General features: G+C 43.5%; 1 protein-coding gene across 13 annotated transcripts in view; it reads left to right on the forward strand.

Moving 5' to 3' along the window:
* The window catches only part of SAXO1 (stabilizer of axonemal microtubules 1), a 119,936-nt gene that overhangs the window by 28,010 nt on the left and 77,521 nt on the right, over positions 1-14,405 (forward strand). For 11 of the 13 annotated variants that reach the window (XR_002125827.1, XR_002125828.1, XR_002125826.1 and 8 more), the window contains exon 1: positions 5,583-5,693. Coding sequence is in view for 2 of the 13 variants with exons in the window: in XM_019659075.1 (XP_019514620.1) it covers positions 5,671-5,693 (23 nt within the window). In the remaining 11 variants the exon portion in view is untranslated. Of the gene's footprint in view, positions 1-5,089; positions 5,115-5,513; positions 5,694-14,405 lie in introns of those variants that run through there. The other 2 variants (XM_019659077.1, XM_019659075.1) reach the window with 2 other exon arrangements.

Below are 14,405 nucleotides of genomic sequence, written 5' to 3' on the forward strand. Positions count from 1 at the left end.
TATATTATAAATATGCAAGAACACATTTTAGTGAATATTTAAAAGTTTTATAAGCTACTGCTGGTAGGTACATATGCACTTTGAGAAAAGCATTGGCTGTACCTATCCCCATAGGCTAATTGGACTGGATTTATGAGCTGTTCAGGGAGAAGGCCGTTCCAGAGACATGGGCCCTCTCCTGAGTAGACCCTGCCTCTAGGATCTGAGTTTTGTTACGCCAGACGGCCTGGAAGCTTGCTAAAATATTGGCATGGAATGATGACCTTTATGACATGAGGTTTGGTGATCCTTGGCACTTTCCCCTCTCCTAGACCGAGAGTGCATGTTCTGCTCTGAAGTGTTTTCCTCCCTCGCACAGCAGCTGTGACAGGTCACAGGTTCCCCACCACTGGGAAAAAGGAAAAACAGGCTGCACATTTTCTGAGTCTGAACTTTGAGTTTTAAATTGGATTGTAAATGGAAGTCAGTTCTGTGGGAGGTGACATGGGTTCCGGAGTGAATGCTGCTGCTGACCAGCTGTGTGACCTCGGGCAGTAACTCACATCTCTTGGTCTCAGTGTCCACATCTGTATGATGAAGCTGTAGGGCCAGCTGATCTCTGGGGTCCTTCTTGATCCAGCATTCCATATTCTTTGTTTCCCTGGCTGTTGCTGTTACTGCTTTAATGATACTCTCTTGTTTAGACAGTTCCGCAAAGTTCTGTGGAAAGGTCAGAGTTTTAAAGAGTATTTGGCCTTGTATATATATTTGTTGGTTTGTGTTAGAATAATTTCCGGGTCTGTGGAAGAGGGAAGACTGCCCTGCCTTGGAAGACTCTGAGTGTAGCTAAGGGGATGGGGAAGGAGTGGGTCTAAGAACTGCCAATTAATTGAGTGCCTTTGGGTTTATCAGAGCAGCCAGGAACAGAGGGGTGCGGTACAGGCTGGTGTCCCCCAAGCCTGGCATACCATTAAGCCACTCAGTATATGACCATAGTTAAGAGCACAGGCTTTGGAACCAGGCAGACCTGGGGTTCTAGTCCCGATTTCATCACCCTCTGGCTCTGTGACCTTGAGCGAGATAACCTCTCCTCTGCCTTAGCTTTCATGTTTGTAAATTGAATAATAATGGTGCTTCCTTCATAGCATTGCTGTGAGGATTAGATTGGCTAATGTATAAAAAGCTTAGCCCATGTGGTATGTAGTAATTTCTCAATAAACGTAGCCTGTTAAGTTACACGGTGCTTGTTTTGGACTGGGCTAGGCCTTTTACCTTCAGTATCTGCTTTAATCCATACACTCGTAAGCATACTAAAGTAGAAGCCGTTACCCACATATTACAGAGGAGGAAACTGAAGTTCAGAAGAGTTGAGGAACTAATTTTTTCAACATTAGGAAGCAGTCAGTGGCAGAGCTAGGATGGGAAACCAGATCTTTCTGCCTCCACAGCCTCTTTCCACCATGCAGTCTGCCTCCCGGAGTGGAGGAGAGCCCTCTTATGCCCCCGTCAGGCTAGGCTCAGGAGGGGATTCCAAAGGACCATGTTAGAGGCAAGACAAGCCATGCATTTCCACCGATTTTGTTCTCCTTACAAGCTTTAAGATTTTATCACTCTAGCTTGGAGTCAACTTTTTGTTTTCCTTTTTCCGGATTCCATTGAAAGGCCTCTACTACGCCCTTTACCATATATCAGGAAAAGTCAGAATTATTTCCTTTTACTTCTGGTCCTTAAATAAATCCTGGCATGGAAAGACTTTAGAGAGTTCTGATAGATGTAAGCACCTGCTCCCTCCCTTCCCTTCAATGCCCACTGACCCATGTAGGATTGTTTGAGTGTGCTCCTGATCAAGATGGTCAAGGCAGCTCCTAAAATGATACAAGTATCAGAGATCTCGAAGGGGTCTCATTTCTTTGGTTCATGACTGTCAAGATTACTTTTAAATACCCCAAACCTTTTTTTTTTTTTAGCTGAGCCATCCTGCCACCTGTAGGCAGCTCAGCGGCAGCTCAGCTCGGGCGGAACTCGAACCGCTGTTGCTCAGAGCTCTCACTCTTGAGTGAGCTCTTAACCAACTGAGCTGCTCAGCTGGCCCTCCCCAAACTTTCTTTAGACACTATCTAGATCCATAAAAACCGAGAATCTGTCTTTTCCCTTTTTGCTCTACTGATGTTAGAACAATTCGTTTTCTTTGTAAATATCTTTCTTTCAGTAGTTTATCCTTTTATACACCATCCAACTGTCCATCCATCTCTTAAACAAACATACCAGGCACTGGGCTAGCTTCCAGAACACAGAGATGCCAGACTTGATCTTCATCTTTGAGGATCCCCTGGATAGAGACCAACAAGGAGATTCCATGGTGCTTGGTGACTTGAGAGGGATATTCAGGGTATTTGGGTACAGGTAAGGAAAGGGGGTTACCCCATGAGCAAACTCAGGGAATGAAACATTTACTTTCAAATAAGAATTTTGGTATTTCAGAGTGAGACAAAATTCTAGTTAATTAGCAACAAATCAAATAAATAAAACCTGCCCTATAAATATATATTAGATATAATGCTATTTAATAGAACATCAATCTCTGGATGCAAGTGTGTTCTATACTAAAATCCCCTCTTATGAAACCAGTCACAGTGTAGTATTTTGCCATTTAATTTATCTTTTTTTTTAAAAGATTTTATTGGGGAATTGGGGGAGGGGAACAGTGTTGGGGAATTGGGGAAGGGGACCAGCCAAGTTGTTGTTCTTCAGTCTTCGTTGTGGAGGGTGCCAGTTGCCATCTGGCTTCCTGTCGGCAGTTCGTGGCCTCTAAGCTCAAGGTGCTGTGTTCAATCTTAGTTGCGGGTGGGCATAGCCACTATCCCATGCAGGAGTCGAACCAGAAGCCTTGTTAAGAGCACATACTCTATCCACTGAGCCATCCGAGCGGCAGCTCAGCTCAAGGTGCCAAGTTCAGTTTTAGTTGTGGGTGGGCAAAGCCCACTATCGAACAGGCAATCTTGCTACACCAGCTGAGCCATCGTGCCACCTGTTGGCAGCTCAGCGACAGTTCAGCTCAGGTGCAGCCTCACTGGCCCATGTGGGAATCGAACCGGTGGCCCTGTTGCTCAGAGCTTGCGCTCTTAAGCCAACTCTTAACCAACTGAGCCACTTGGCTAGCCCTATTTTTTTTTTGAACAAGCCTTTATAGTATATTACAGTTTTAAAAAGGAACAATATGGAAAGGGGGTTAGATAAAAAGCAAAGTCTTACTGGTTTAAAAAACATGGGCACTGGAAGAGGGCAAATATTGCTGTCTGTGGAGTCCATTTTATTGCAAGTGACCGAATCTAAGTTATCCTTGATAAAATCTTTACTTTTCTTTCAAAGAGTATGGGTGAATAAAATATATCTGCAGTATATATTTGTGGTACCAACACTTCTTGGCTTTTGATTTGAGTTTTGTAGGAATACTAAAATAATAGGGTACTAATTGGCTCAGATTGAAATCTCAGATAATTGGCCTGATCATGAGCACAGAAATGGTAATAATAGCTAACATTTTTAAATTGCAGGAGATGGTTATTTTGTTTACCATGAAACACAACAATTTATCTTGAGTGGACAGAAGATTAAAGCACTCAAGTTATGTACCTATGATTAGGGGATACTTTCTTAAATATATGTAAATACATATTCATTTTTGTATATTAAATGCCAACAATGTGCATTTTGAAAAAGGAAAACTAAACTTTTACTGAGTGTATTTAATACTGTGAAACTCAGATATTCATAGTACAAGGACAAAATATTTGTGGAAGTAATTAGGCAAATTTAAAATATTCACCATGAATCAAGTCCTTTTATAATAACGAAAAGAAAAAGTAAATGAGACAAGTTTATATCATCTTAAGACTTTTCTAAGACACAAATCTACAATCAAGAAGAAAATACATAGGGCTATCTCTAAAGGCATTTGTTTATATGCAGTTCTATTTATGTGAACAATACAGATGTCAATCATTTTTTCTGGGGGTTGGAGAGTTGAAGAGAGGTACACAGTGATACCAGTGGTGGCAGCAATATTTACGTAGAGAGCTGAACTTACTAACAAGAGCAACATACTAATTGTTGGCTGGAAAATATTGGGTTGTCAGAAAAATCATGACATATTTTTTCTGTTTTTCGTTGCAAATATGTGTCATGACTTTTCCGACATCCCAATACCTTTAAATTAGAGCAGTGATGAGTTCTCTGTATGTCTGTTTCTCTCCCTCTTTCTTTCTCTTGCTTCTCCCCTATGCGCTGCCCCGAAGTGCTATGTATTTTAGTTTCTGTAATTCAAATCAGTTCAGCATAAAAAAATTTTACAATAATTCTGTGCCATTCCTTGATATAATTAAGTTGGAAATCACTAATGGAGTTTTGTTGATATGCTAGTGTCCGATGACTAGAATTACCCCAACTTGTTTGTGAAGAGTTTGTATGTGGGTACACAAATAATTGATACACTTCTTAGTTTTTGGAGCTCAAATGGCTGCTCTTTGTCCAGCAGTAGGTAGAATAATAAGGTTCATTTATTACTGTGCATATAAAATGGAAAAACTCGCTATAAAGTACAACTGCAAATTATTATTTATTGGCTACTGTGTAGTGAGGCATAGAGTTTATTTATCCATTCATTTATGTACTCAGTTATTTGTTCAATAAATGTGTACTGAATGCCTACAGTGTGCCAGAGAGGATATGAAGTACTAGGGATATAGCAGTGAACAAGATAGAGACGGTCCTGAGCTTGACAGATGAGACAGACAATAAACAAACATACCAATTACAGACAACAGTAAGTGATGAGAAAGGCATACACAGGGATGAGATAAACTATGAGAGGGAAGGGGGTGGTGGGGGGTACTTTAGATATGAGATGATCAGTGGAAGTCTTTCTAAGGAGGCAACAATTGAAGCGAGACCTGAAAGAATAAAGGAACCAGACTTTCAATGTGAAAACGGTTTCACGTAGTCCATGGCATTTAATATCGTCAGAACTGAGGTGGTTCTGCTATGTGATGCCACTTGTGAGCAAGGACGATATCCTGACCCAAGAGCCAATGAGGAAAGACAGTATCCTGGAGCACAGCTTTGGAGCACCCTGTCAGGTATTAAGCCCTTAATTTCTGGGTGATTGGGAGGCTTGGGGAGGTCTTAGGGGGAGGGTCTGGCACAGCTGGGTTGGCACTCAGAGGGCTTGGGGGCCACAAACATTTACCTGTTATAAGGGCAGTATTTAAACAAGCAGCATGGCAAGTGCAATGGCTGAACATCAGCTAGGCTTGTGTGCAATTTTATGACCCAAGGAATTTTGGCAGTTAACCAATTGCAGTTCTAGATCATGTAAATAATTCTGGCAACTTCACATAGTTTGGTAGAGAGAAGGAAGGGTTACATTCCAGTTTTCAATGCCCACAGTCATGATTTTATAGTCTGGGTCACATTTTGAGGAACTGGATGTATTCTTCCCAAGAAGGTAACCAACCCAACCTCATGTGTTTTTATAGGCGGCATCACTGTCCACATCTCCCTACCAAGATTTACGATAAAACGGAGAAACCATGTCTTCTCTCCGAATACACCGACAACTACCCTCTCTATCACTCTTACCTGCCCAGAGAGTCCTTCAAGCCCAAGTTGGAGTACCAGAAGGGGTCCATCCCAATGGAAGGCCTGACCACATCGAGGTGAGGGCAATAGTGTGAATGTATGAATGTATAACATTAATGGAGTAATGTATGGTACTAATGTACAATGTTAATGTAATAATGTGCAATATCAACATATGCTATTAATGCCTTAATGTTAATTTGCTATATCTCTGAAAGAAAAGCTTGCATTTATCAGCCTGTTTGGTTTTTCCCAATCTCCTCTTAAAAAGAAAGGATTCTTGTGTGGTGGGTGGGGATTGGGGTAGGGGAAGGGCTAAATTGATCTACATTAAAAGGGTTGGCAGTTAAGTAAAGTAATGAAGGGATGGAAAGAGGTGGCTGCTGTTGAAAAAGGAGTTTTGGGCGTTGGCACTTAACCTCCAGGTCAGCTTGAGTGGTAGTAGTGATGTTGGCAGTGGTGAAAGAGAACTTGATAATAGAGGAAGAGTGAGCGCTTTTGAAATTATGCTATAGAGTTTGAATCGGGGTCCCCTTCAAGAATATGAACAAAGAATATTTCCTTTTAAATTACTCTGGCCTTATAAACTATGATTCTTTAGATCCAGTTCTGGCTTAGTGTATTAGGGGGGTGGGGGGAAATGATCAGTTTCAGGACTGTTCTATATGTTGCAAGACTCCAACAGAATCTGCCATTGACAACTCAGTGACCACCAGGCAGTGACCTGTGACTGGTGACCTGTGACTGGTGACCCAGTGGAGGAGAAACATCTTTGAGTGCAGCTGGGCAGTGTTTCAGATTGTATATAGGGATTGTATCGTCCCCAGATGAGCCCTGAAAAGAAAGATGGATGCACTCTTTGTCTCCAACATTCCTCATCCCTATATGGCAGGATTGCTGTGAGGTGGAGATGAAACTGTTCCAGCACAGTGCCTGCACATGACAGGTTCTGAAGACCTGGTCACTTTTCTTGCTGTTGCTCCCTCTGTGCCTCAGAATTTTGTGCTTTTCTAGTAAAGGTCCCAGATGATCCAGGCTAAGCAGAACATGTCTAATTCATTCTACCCCCAGGGTCCTCCCCAGGATAGGCCTGGAAATATCCTCTGTTGAGATTGTGGGCTGGAGGCATGAAGTGTTCCTACTCAAAGCTGCTATCTCCTACAGAAGAAGTCCGTGTCGGGGTTATGGGGCAGAAAAGACCCACGAGGAGGGAAACGAAGCCAAGGGATTCTTAAGCTTGGTGGGAGCCATGGGAGGGGGCCGCTTGAAAATGGGAAGGAGTAGAGGGCCTTGTCTGATGCTTGACTTGAATCAGGTCACTTTTTTTTTTAAAGATTTTATTGGCGAATTGGGGGAGGGGAACAGTGCTGGGGAATCAGGGGAAGGGGAACAGACAAGTTGCTGTTGTTTTGTTCTTCAGTCTAGTTGTGGAGGACGTTGCTTCACTGGCCCAAGTTGGCACCATCATTGTGCTCTTCCCGGGCGAGGCAGATCAGTCGCCAGCTTCTGGACGGCCACTCACGGTGGCTGCTGGCTGCTCACGCTGGCTGCTGGCTACACACGGTAGCCCATGGCAACCCACTGCAGCAGGGGCTGCAGCCTATGCCGTCACTGGTGACCCACAGCAGCCCAGCTCCAGGTTGAGCTGTTGTTCAGCATCTTAGCTGTAGAGGGCAGTGTCACTGGCCCTCATATGTGGGATCCGAACCGGGGCCTTCTGGCATCCCAAGCCAGCTCTTAACCAACGTGCCACTCGGCCGGCCCTCAGGTCACTTTTATGCTAAGCAGTTCTCATAAATGATTTGGTTTAAGCACAAGATTTCCGGGTCCTGACTCATGAAAAAAAAGTAATTTACACAGCCTGTTTTTCAACCTATGACTTACTAAATACTATGAACCTTAAAGGCTGGGCTTCATTTTACCAAGAAAACAAGCATTCTTAGTTTCTAAGAGCCCAAAGACCACAACCAGAGATGTAGACCCTTCCAGAGCATTGCTTTTCCTTGGAAGAAACCACGGTCAATGCTAATGAAAAGTCCATATGCATAAGAGACATGTAGTTGGTAGAAAAGGATAAGAGCTGTGTTGAGGAATGGCTTGCAAATATCGCGTGCAGCCTCGAGATGCTGGTCTTCTCCTCTCTTTATACGCAATTTTGCAGGAAATCAAGAGTGCCTTGTGAATGCAAAGTAGGGTACAGTTTCAAATGTTGTTATACTAGGGGTCTATTTTCTGACCTGGAAATACAGAAAAGCATGTTTGAGGGTTGGATGTTGAGGAATGCTTTTTGTTTGTTGCCCACAAGCTTAGGAGGAGGATAAACCCTCTCTCTGGGGCAGCAGCTCTGTTCCATCACCTGGCTCTGAGCCCCCCAGATGGAGTTCCACACGTGCCTCCTCTACCCCCGCCTTCTGATGGTGCTTTGCAAATCAAAAACTTCCCCTCTGACCTGTCCTAAATTATTCTTGCCTCGTGTCACTTACAATAATAAACATATCACCCAGAAGGTCTCTCTGTCCCTGCCAGAGCCAGAGTAACAATATCATTCATGTCAAGATGTGGCCAAAGTGGAGGAATGCAGAAACTGAAAGAATTTCCAAAACAAGTTGTTAATGACCATAGGGGCTTTAGAAAGAAAACGTGGTGGGATCAAGGTTACCCATGGAAGGAAAAAGAGCAGAGGTACTTCTCTCCTTTTTTTCTTCCCCAGGAAGAGAACTAAGGGGAATAATCAAAGGTCATCTTTTCTCTCCCCTGTACCTCAATTTCACCATTTCTCAGCCCTGTGAGTACTGTGCTGGGCACTAGTGTTTATAGACCAGGAACAAAAGTATGTCCCTATCAGGATGGTGTTTTTTTCCCTCGGAGGTCCAATGAGCTTTTATTGAGATAAATTAATAGAAATCAAGATTTTACCAACCATCTTTCTGAACCTTATAACTTATAAATGCAGCAGAGAATCTGGTCCATATATATGTACACAATTATTCCCTATCAGGAAATGTAGAGACGCTTTCATCTGAGTGTGGCAATCAGAGGCTTCAGGGTATCTACAATACCCTGGTGTCTGCATGGATTGTCACTCCTCTGCCCATAGAACCCTTCTTTCCAGAATGTTCCACCCACTTCCCTATCTGAAGATAGACCTGGCTGGTTTCTGAGATTGGCCATGGGGCTGCCACCTGCTGCACGATAAAGTCATGTGGCCCAGGGCTTGGCTGGGTTTGGTGATTAAGCCCAGACACAAAAAACACCTGGTTTCTGGAAAGGTTATCATCCCAGCATGAGGCATGATTACAGCTGCACACAACTCTTACGGACTGTAAATCTTGGGGATTTACAGCAGGTGGCATGAGGGGCATGCTCGTGATTTCCAGCCCTTCTTAGTATGAAGCTGTTTCTTTGCAGCCCTTGGTAATTCTTTCGCATAGGATCTGCCTTTTGTTCCGATAGCCCCGAGATCAATTTATGAATAAGAGGTTTGTACTTCAAGCCTCATTTCCCCTTAGGCATATTACCCTGCAAAACACTTGGGTCCCATTTTGTGACATTATTTCTGTTAGCAAAGCCAGCTGTTAAAAGATGGGCAACGTGGATAGCCTCAGAGGAAAGAGGTGAGTCCAAGACTGTGTAAGGCCTTTATTCTAAATGGAGTGGGACCATGGGTAGAGTGAACTGGGGGTGGCGTATGTCGGGGGGAAGATGGAATCAGGTTCAGACTTGATGGGTTTGGCTGAAGGGCAGAGAGGCATGGAGTTGGCAGCACAGATTGCTTCATTTATTGACAAGACTTTTGGGTAACCTGAGCGTCAGAGAGGGAAGAGCTAACAGAGAAAGGGCACTTGGTATCCTGTCCAAAACCCAGGAAAAAAGCAAGAAATTTGGTAACAGACTTGAGTCTCTCTATCCGTTGAATTTTATACACTTTCTGTTCAAATATATCCTTGGCTTCTCTACTCAGAGCTATACCCCAGGGTCACACTTACTCCCCTCTGTGTATTGGGCCTGAGAGTTAAGACAGGCAGAAATAGGTGTCAGCACTGGACTTGCCTGAGCAATTTTAGAGCCTTTGATGTTATGTGTCTTTGATTAAATTTGAGGACAATTTGGCCATTATTTCTTCAAGTATTTATTTTTTTCTGTCTCTGTTCACGTTTTGCCCACGGTCTTTTTTCTTTCTGTTCTTTGGTTTGGATCGTTTCTATTCATCTATCTTCAAGTTCACTGAGTCTTTCCTCCATCTCCATTCTGATATTAAGCTCATCCAGTGAATATTTTATTTCAGATATTGTATTTTTCAGTTTTAGAACGTATATTTGGTTCTTTTAATTTAGTTTTTGTTTCTCTTCTGTGGTTTTCTTTTAACTCATTATGACCTTATTTTGCGTTTTGTAATAGAGCGTAGTTAAAATAGCTGCTTTAATTCTAACGTCTGGGTCTTCTTGGATTGGTCTTTATGATTATCCTTTTTTTTTTCTTGAGTGTGTCACATGTGTCTGTATCCCAAATAAGTTTGGATTGATGCTGTACATTGTTAATGTTATATTGTGGACTGGATTTTTCTACGTTCCTCTGAAGAGTGGGGTTTTTTTTTAAGCAGATAGGAGATAACTTGTTTGGATTGAAAATGCAAACTCTGTGTCTTGGGGGCAGTTCAAATCTCAGTGCAAGTCTACCTTTAGCATGGTTGGTTGATGTCTGCCTCATGCAAGTAAGGTCAGCCTGAGACTTGGGGCCAGTGAACATATAGAACTTGAGGCCTCCTGTCTCTGGCTCTCTCCTTTTCAGGATTCTCTCTTCACCCTCTGACACCTGTGGTTGCCTCAAAACTTGGTCCTCTGGTTCTTCAGTCAAGAAAGATGGACGGTGTTTTAGTCACATGTTAGCTGCCTTACCCAGCACAGACTGGAACCTGCCTTCAGACTGGAAGCTTTGGAACAAAACAGAGACTTATACAGAAACCCACCCAGTGCCATTCCCTTCTTCTACCTGTTGGCTGTCGTCCAGAATCTGCCTATCTTGGTTGCTCTCTAGTGCTCACAGGGAGTTGTTTTCATATTTTGTCCTGAGTTTATATGAAGCAGTGACAGGTGTTAGTCTCAGCTTTAGTGGGGGTTGAAGAGAGTAGAGCAGGAGATAGGTACTATGTAACTTAAATCATGGAAGCGGGTATTTGGAATCCTGTCTATCACAGTGAAGATGAGGAGGGCTCAGTCTGTCATCAGGATCAGGGACATGAATCAAGCCCTTTGAATCAGCGTAGGGATCTTTCTCAGTGTGCTGGGATGGGCTCCCTAACCTGCCTCTGATGACATAATGGTTTCCTTAGAGCCGCGGTTCTCAACCTGTGGCTGGCGACCCCTTTGGGGGTCAAACGACCCTTTCACAGGGGTCGCCTAAGACCATCGGAAAACAAAAAGATATTTACATTACGATTCATAACAGTAGCAAAATTACAGTTATAGAGTAGCAATGAAAATAATTTTATGGTTGGGAGTTACCACAACATGAGGAACTGTATTAAGGGGTCGCGGCATTAGGAAGGTTGAGAACCGCTGCCTTAGAGGGTGCCCTTTACCCCAGCGAAATTTTAGAATTATGTGTGGAAGTAATGAAATGCAATACATGGACAAAGGGCCAAATTCCATAGAGGAGACTGAGAGAGAGGACATATCATAAGGAGGACCTCAGAAGTCAAGGGAGAGAGTATTTAAAAAAATGAGTGAGAGAATGGATATTATTAGGATGGTACAGGCGGAGCAGTGCCTGGGTTTGGAAACAAGGTGGTACTTTTGCAGGCCTCGGCTGGAGCAAGGATGGAGTAGAATCAGATTTGATGGGTGGAGCATGAGTGGGAAGTGAGGAAGGCAAGTATGTACCTGTAGACATCCCTTTCTAGAGGAGAGAGGGGGAGGAGAGCGGACTGGAGGGGAGAGGACTCCAGTAAGGGTTGGGTCATACATTGATTTTTGCCTTTAAAGTTGTGAAAGTTGAGCAGGTTTAAATACTGACAGAAAGGAGCCAGGAGGAGGAAAAGATTAAACCACAGCCCAGAAGATGGTCCATAGATGAGTTTCTCTAGGAAGAGGGAGGGGATTTAGGGTAGGAGTGAAAAGATTGGTTTTGGGCAAGAGGAGGAACTCTTTTTAAAATGGATTCCATTTAATGTGACTGATTAATTGGGCACATTAACAAATTCTGAAGTTTTCATAGATAAACATTAGTACTAGGTTTTAAAAAAGGATTGAATGGTCACTTTATTGCTGTGAAAATCTTTATGTCTTACTTCCAGGCTCCCAAAGCTCATTGGCTGTTATGTTATTTCTTCTTTCCTTTTGTCAGGCTTTTGTCAAACACCTTTCTTTAACTTTGCATAATGATTGGAAGTCAAGTTGTTATTACTTTCCCAGCAGGGCCACTTTAACCTTTACTTAACTCGGAGTTTAACTCTTGGCCTTTCATACTATATAACTTTTATGGCTATGTACCTAAAAGAAATTTAACATCTTTGACCAATTTTTTTCTTGGTTCATAGTCACAATGGGCACAGGGACTAGGAAATGTAACTCAGGAAGAGAGGGGAGTGTTCTTGAAATAAAAACTACTAAATTTGAACAATTTCTGGGAAGGATAAAATAGACTTTTCTTTTACATGAACTTAAAGGCCGTAAGATTATGTGAGATTGGGGACATGCAGTTATGTTGTGGTTAATGATAGGTTTCCGTGAATGTTCTCAACATAAAAACATAATGAGAAAACACATAAATTTTGATTAAATTCAACCTTAAGCCACAGTACATATTTTTGGATGGGGTGGGGAGAGTATACATGAATTAAATTTTTCTTCAGAAATAGATCATTCCCCCGCAAGATCGTTTCCCCTAGTTATGGCTGATTAGTATATTCAATGACAGATGTACTTTTACAAAGAAACTTCAATTTTTGTACTTGAGAAGGAGATTCAGTTAACAATTTCTTTCCCTAAGCATGGTGAGTGAGGATTTGGCTGCATCAGCCTTTGTCTTTGAGTAACCAGCTTCAGGGTAGTCCATGACCTGGTGAGCTTGGTTGTGGGCATTTATCTGCTATTTTCCTGTAGAAACCACAGGAGATAGGGGCGTTAAAAGCACACGTTGGTTGTCAGAGAGCTCGGCAGCCTCTGAAGGAAGGTTCGCACAGTATCTTGAGAGGAAGTTGGTTCCCTCAGTAGGAGAAGAGGATGTCATGGCCTGTGTGCAGGGTCCCAGAGCATGACAGGCCTGTGACTGGAAAGCATTCCTGGCTGCTCTGGGATTGAGAGGGTGAGGTGGGGTTCAGCTTTGTTCCTTATCCCTTGCCCTCTTTGGGAGTAATGAGAGCTCCTCTTCCCTTGGCAGCACCCCCTGAGAACACAAACTTTCTGACAAAAGTTGATCGGTTTCAGACAGGGTTTTCTGGAAATTTCCATCCCTCTCTGCTGCCTAGGGCCTCCACTCCTCACTTCCTGCTTCAGTTGGTTTAGGATTAAGCAGACCCTGGCATGAGGTCCGCTAAGAAGGGTGGAAGCGTAGAAGTGACCCTTGGGTTCTCGTGTAGCCTACTTCCTCCATAAGCTCCGATTTATACGTTTTGGCTTCCAGAGGCCTCAGGCCACTCAGCTTCCTCTTGCTGTTTGCCAACATGGGACCCTTGGGAAGGCAGCCCAGGCTGAAGACCCTGTAACGAGATATATTAAAAAAAAAATACCCAGAAGGTGTTACTGGGAGTTCAACTGAAGCATCTCCCATTTCCTCCTTAGAGCCCTGGAGAGACTAATTCTCCTGCTTCCTAACTCCCTCCTCCCAACCTATCAAGCGTTTTCAGGCCCTGGTTTGGGTTTATTGACAACCATGTGTATAATTCATGCAAGACAGGTTACAGTGGAGCGTGTTACCTTTGCTAGTCAAGCATGGCTCAGTAATGCTGCTCCAGATTTCGGCCGGGAAGTAGGTTTTATTGGTGTTTGGGCCTGATGTTTTCCTGTCCGGAAACCTCCCCCTTCCCTCGGCGAGGCTGTTTTGGCAAGCACCATCAGGGAAAATCTGCCTTCCCCTTGTCTAGTTTAATAAATGGGTTCAAGGCAAAAACAGGCTGTTGTGTAAAGCAGAAGCCCTTGGGGAGAAATGTTTGCTTAAGAGAGTTCGCATTGAGAAATGGGAAGTCGAGACTGCCCTGGTGGGCACTGCAAGCCCACGCCAAGCCCAGGTGTTGCCAGGGTGATGCCGGGTGATGCAGTTAGCTTTGCGGCCTTTCTGTATTGTGGGACGCTTTGGGAAGGGAGTGCTTCCGGGGTAGTGAAGACCATCATGCATTTTGTATCCCATTGTATTTTTTTTCTTTTTTTTCTTTTCTTGTGCAGGGGCCATGCTAATCTTCTCTGTATCGTTCCAATTTTAGTGTATGTGCTGCCAAAGCGAGCACTGTATCCCATTGTTTTTATACTCCCTGAAATAAGGGGGTCGCTGATGCCAGACAGCAAAGAAACGAAAGCCTCCATCTCTATTTATTGCATTGTTCTGCCATTCTGGGTTATCTATAAGGTCAAGTAGAGCAAGGAGATAAATATTAGCAGGAGGTGCTTTTGGGAGCACAGAGAAGAAGGTGGCGGTACCTGAAAAATAGAAGTTAGCTCCACAGTGAATGGGTTGGAGGGAAGGATGGCAGAGAGCAGGCCCAGAGGAGAGACCTTCTCAGTGGCCCAGTGCGGTTGGAGTGGATTGTGGGCCGGGAGGGAAGCTGGAGATGTGGTTGGGGAGTGAGGCAGGGGCAG

Source organism: Hipposideros armiger, unplaced genomic scaffold (genome assembly GCF_001890085.2).
Source record: "Hipposideros armiger isolate ML-2016 unplaced genomic scaffold, ASM189008v1 scaffold_294, whole genome shotgun sequence".
NCBI lineage: Eukaryota > Metazoa > Chordata > Mammalia > Chiroptera > Hipposideridae > Hipposideros > Hipposideros armiger.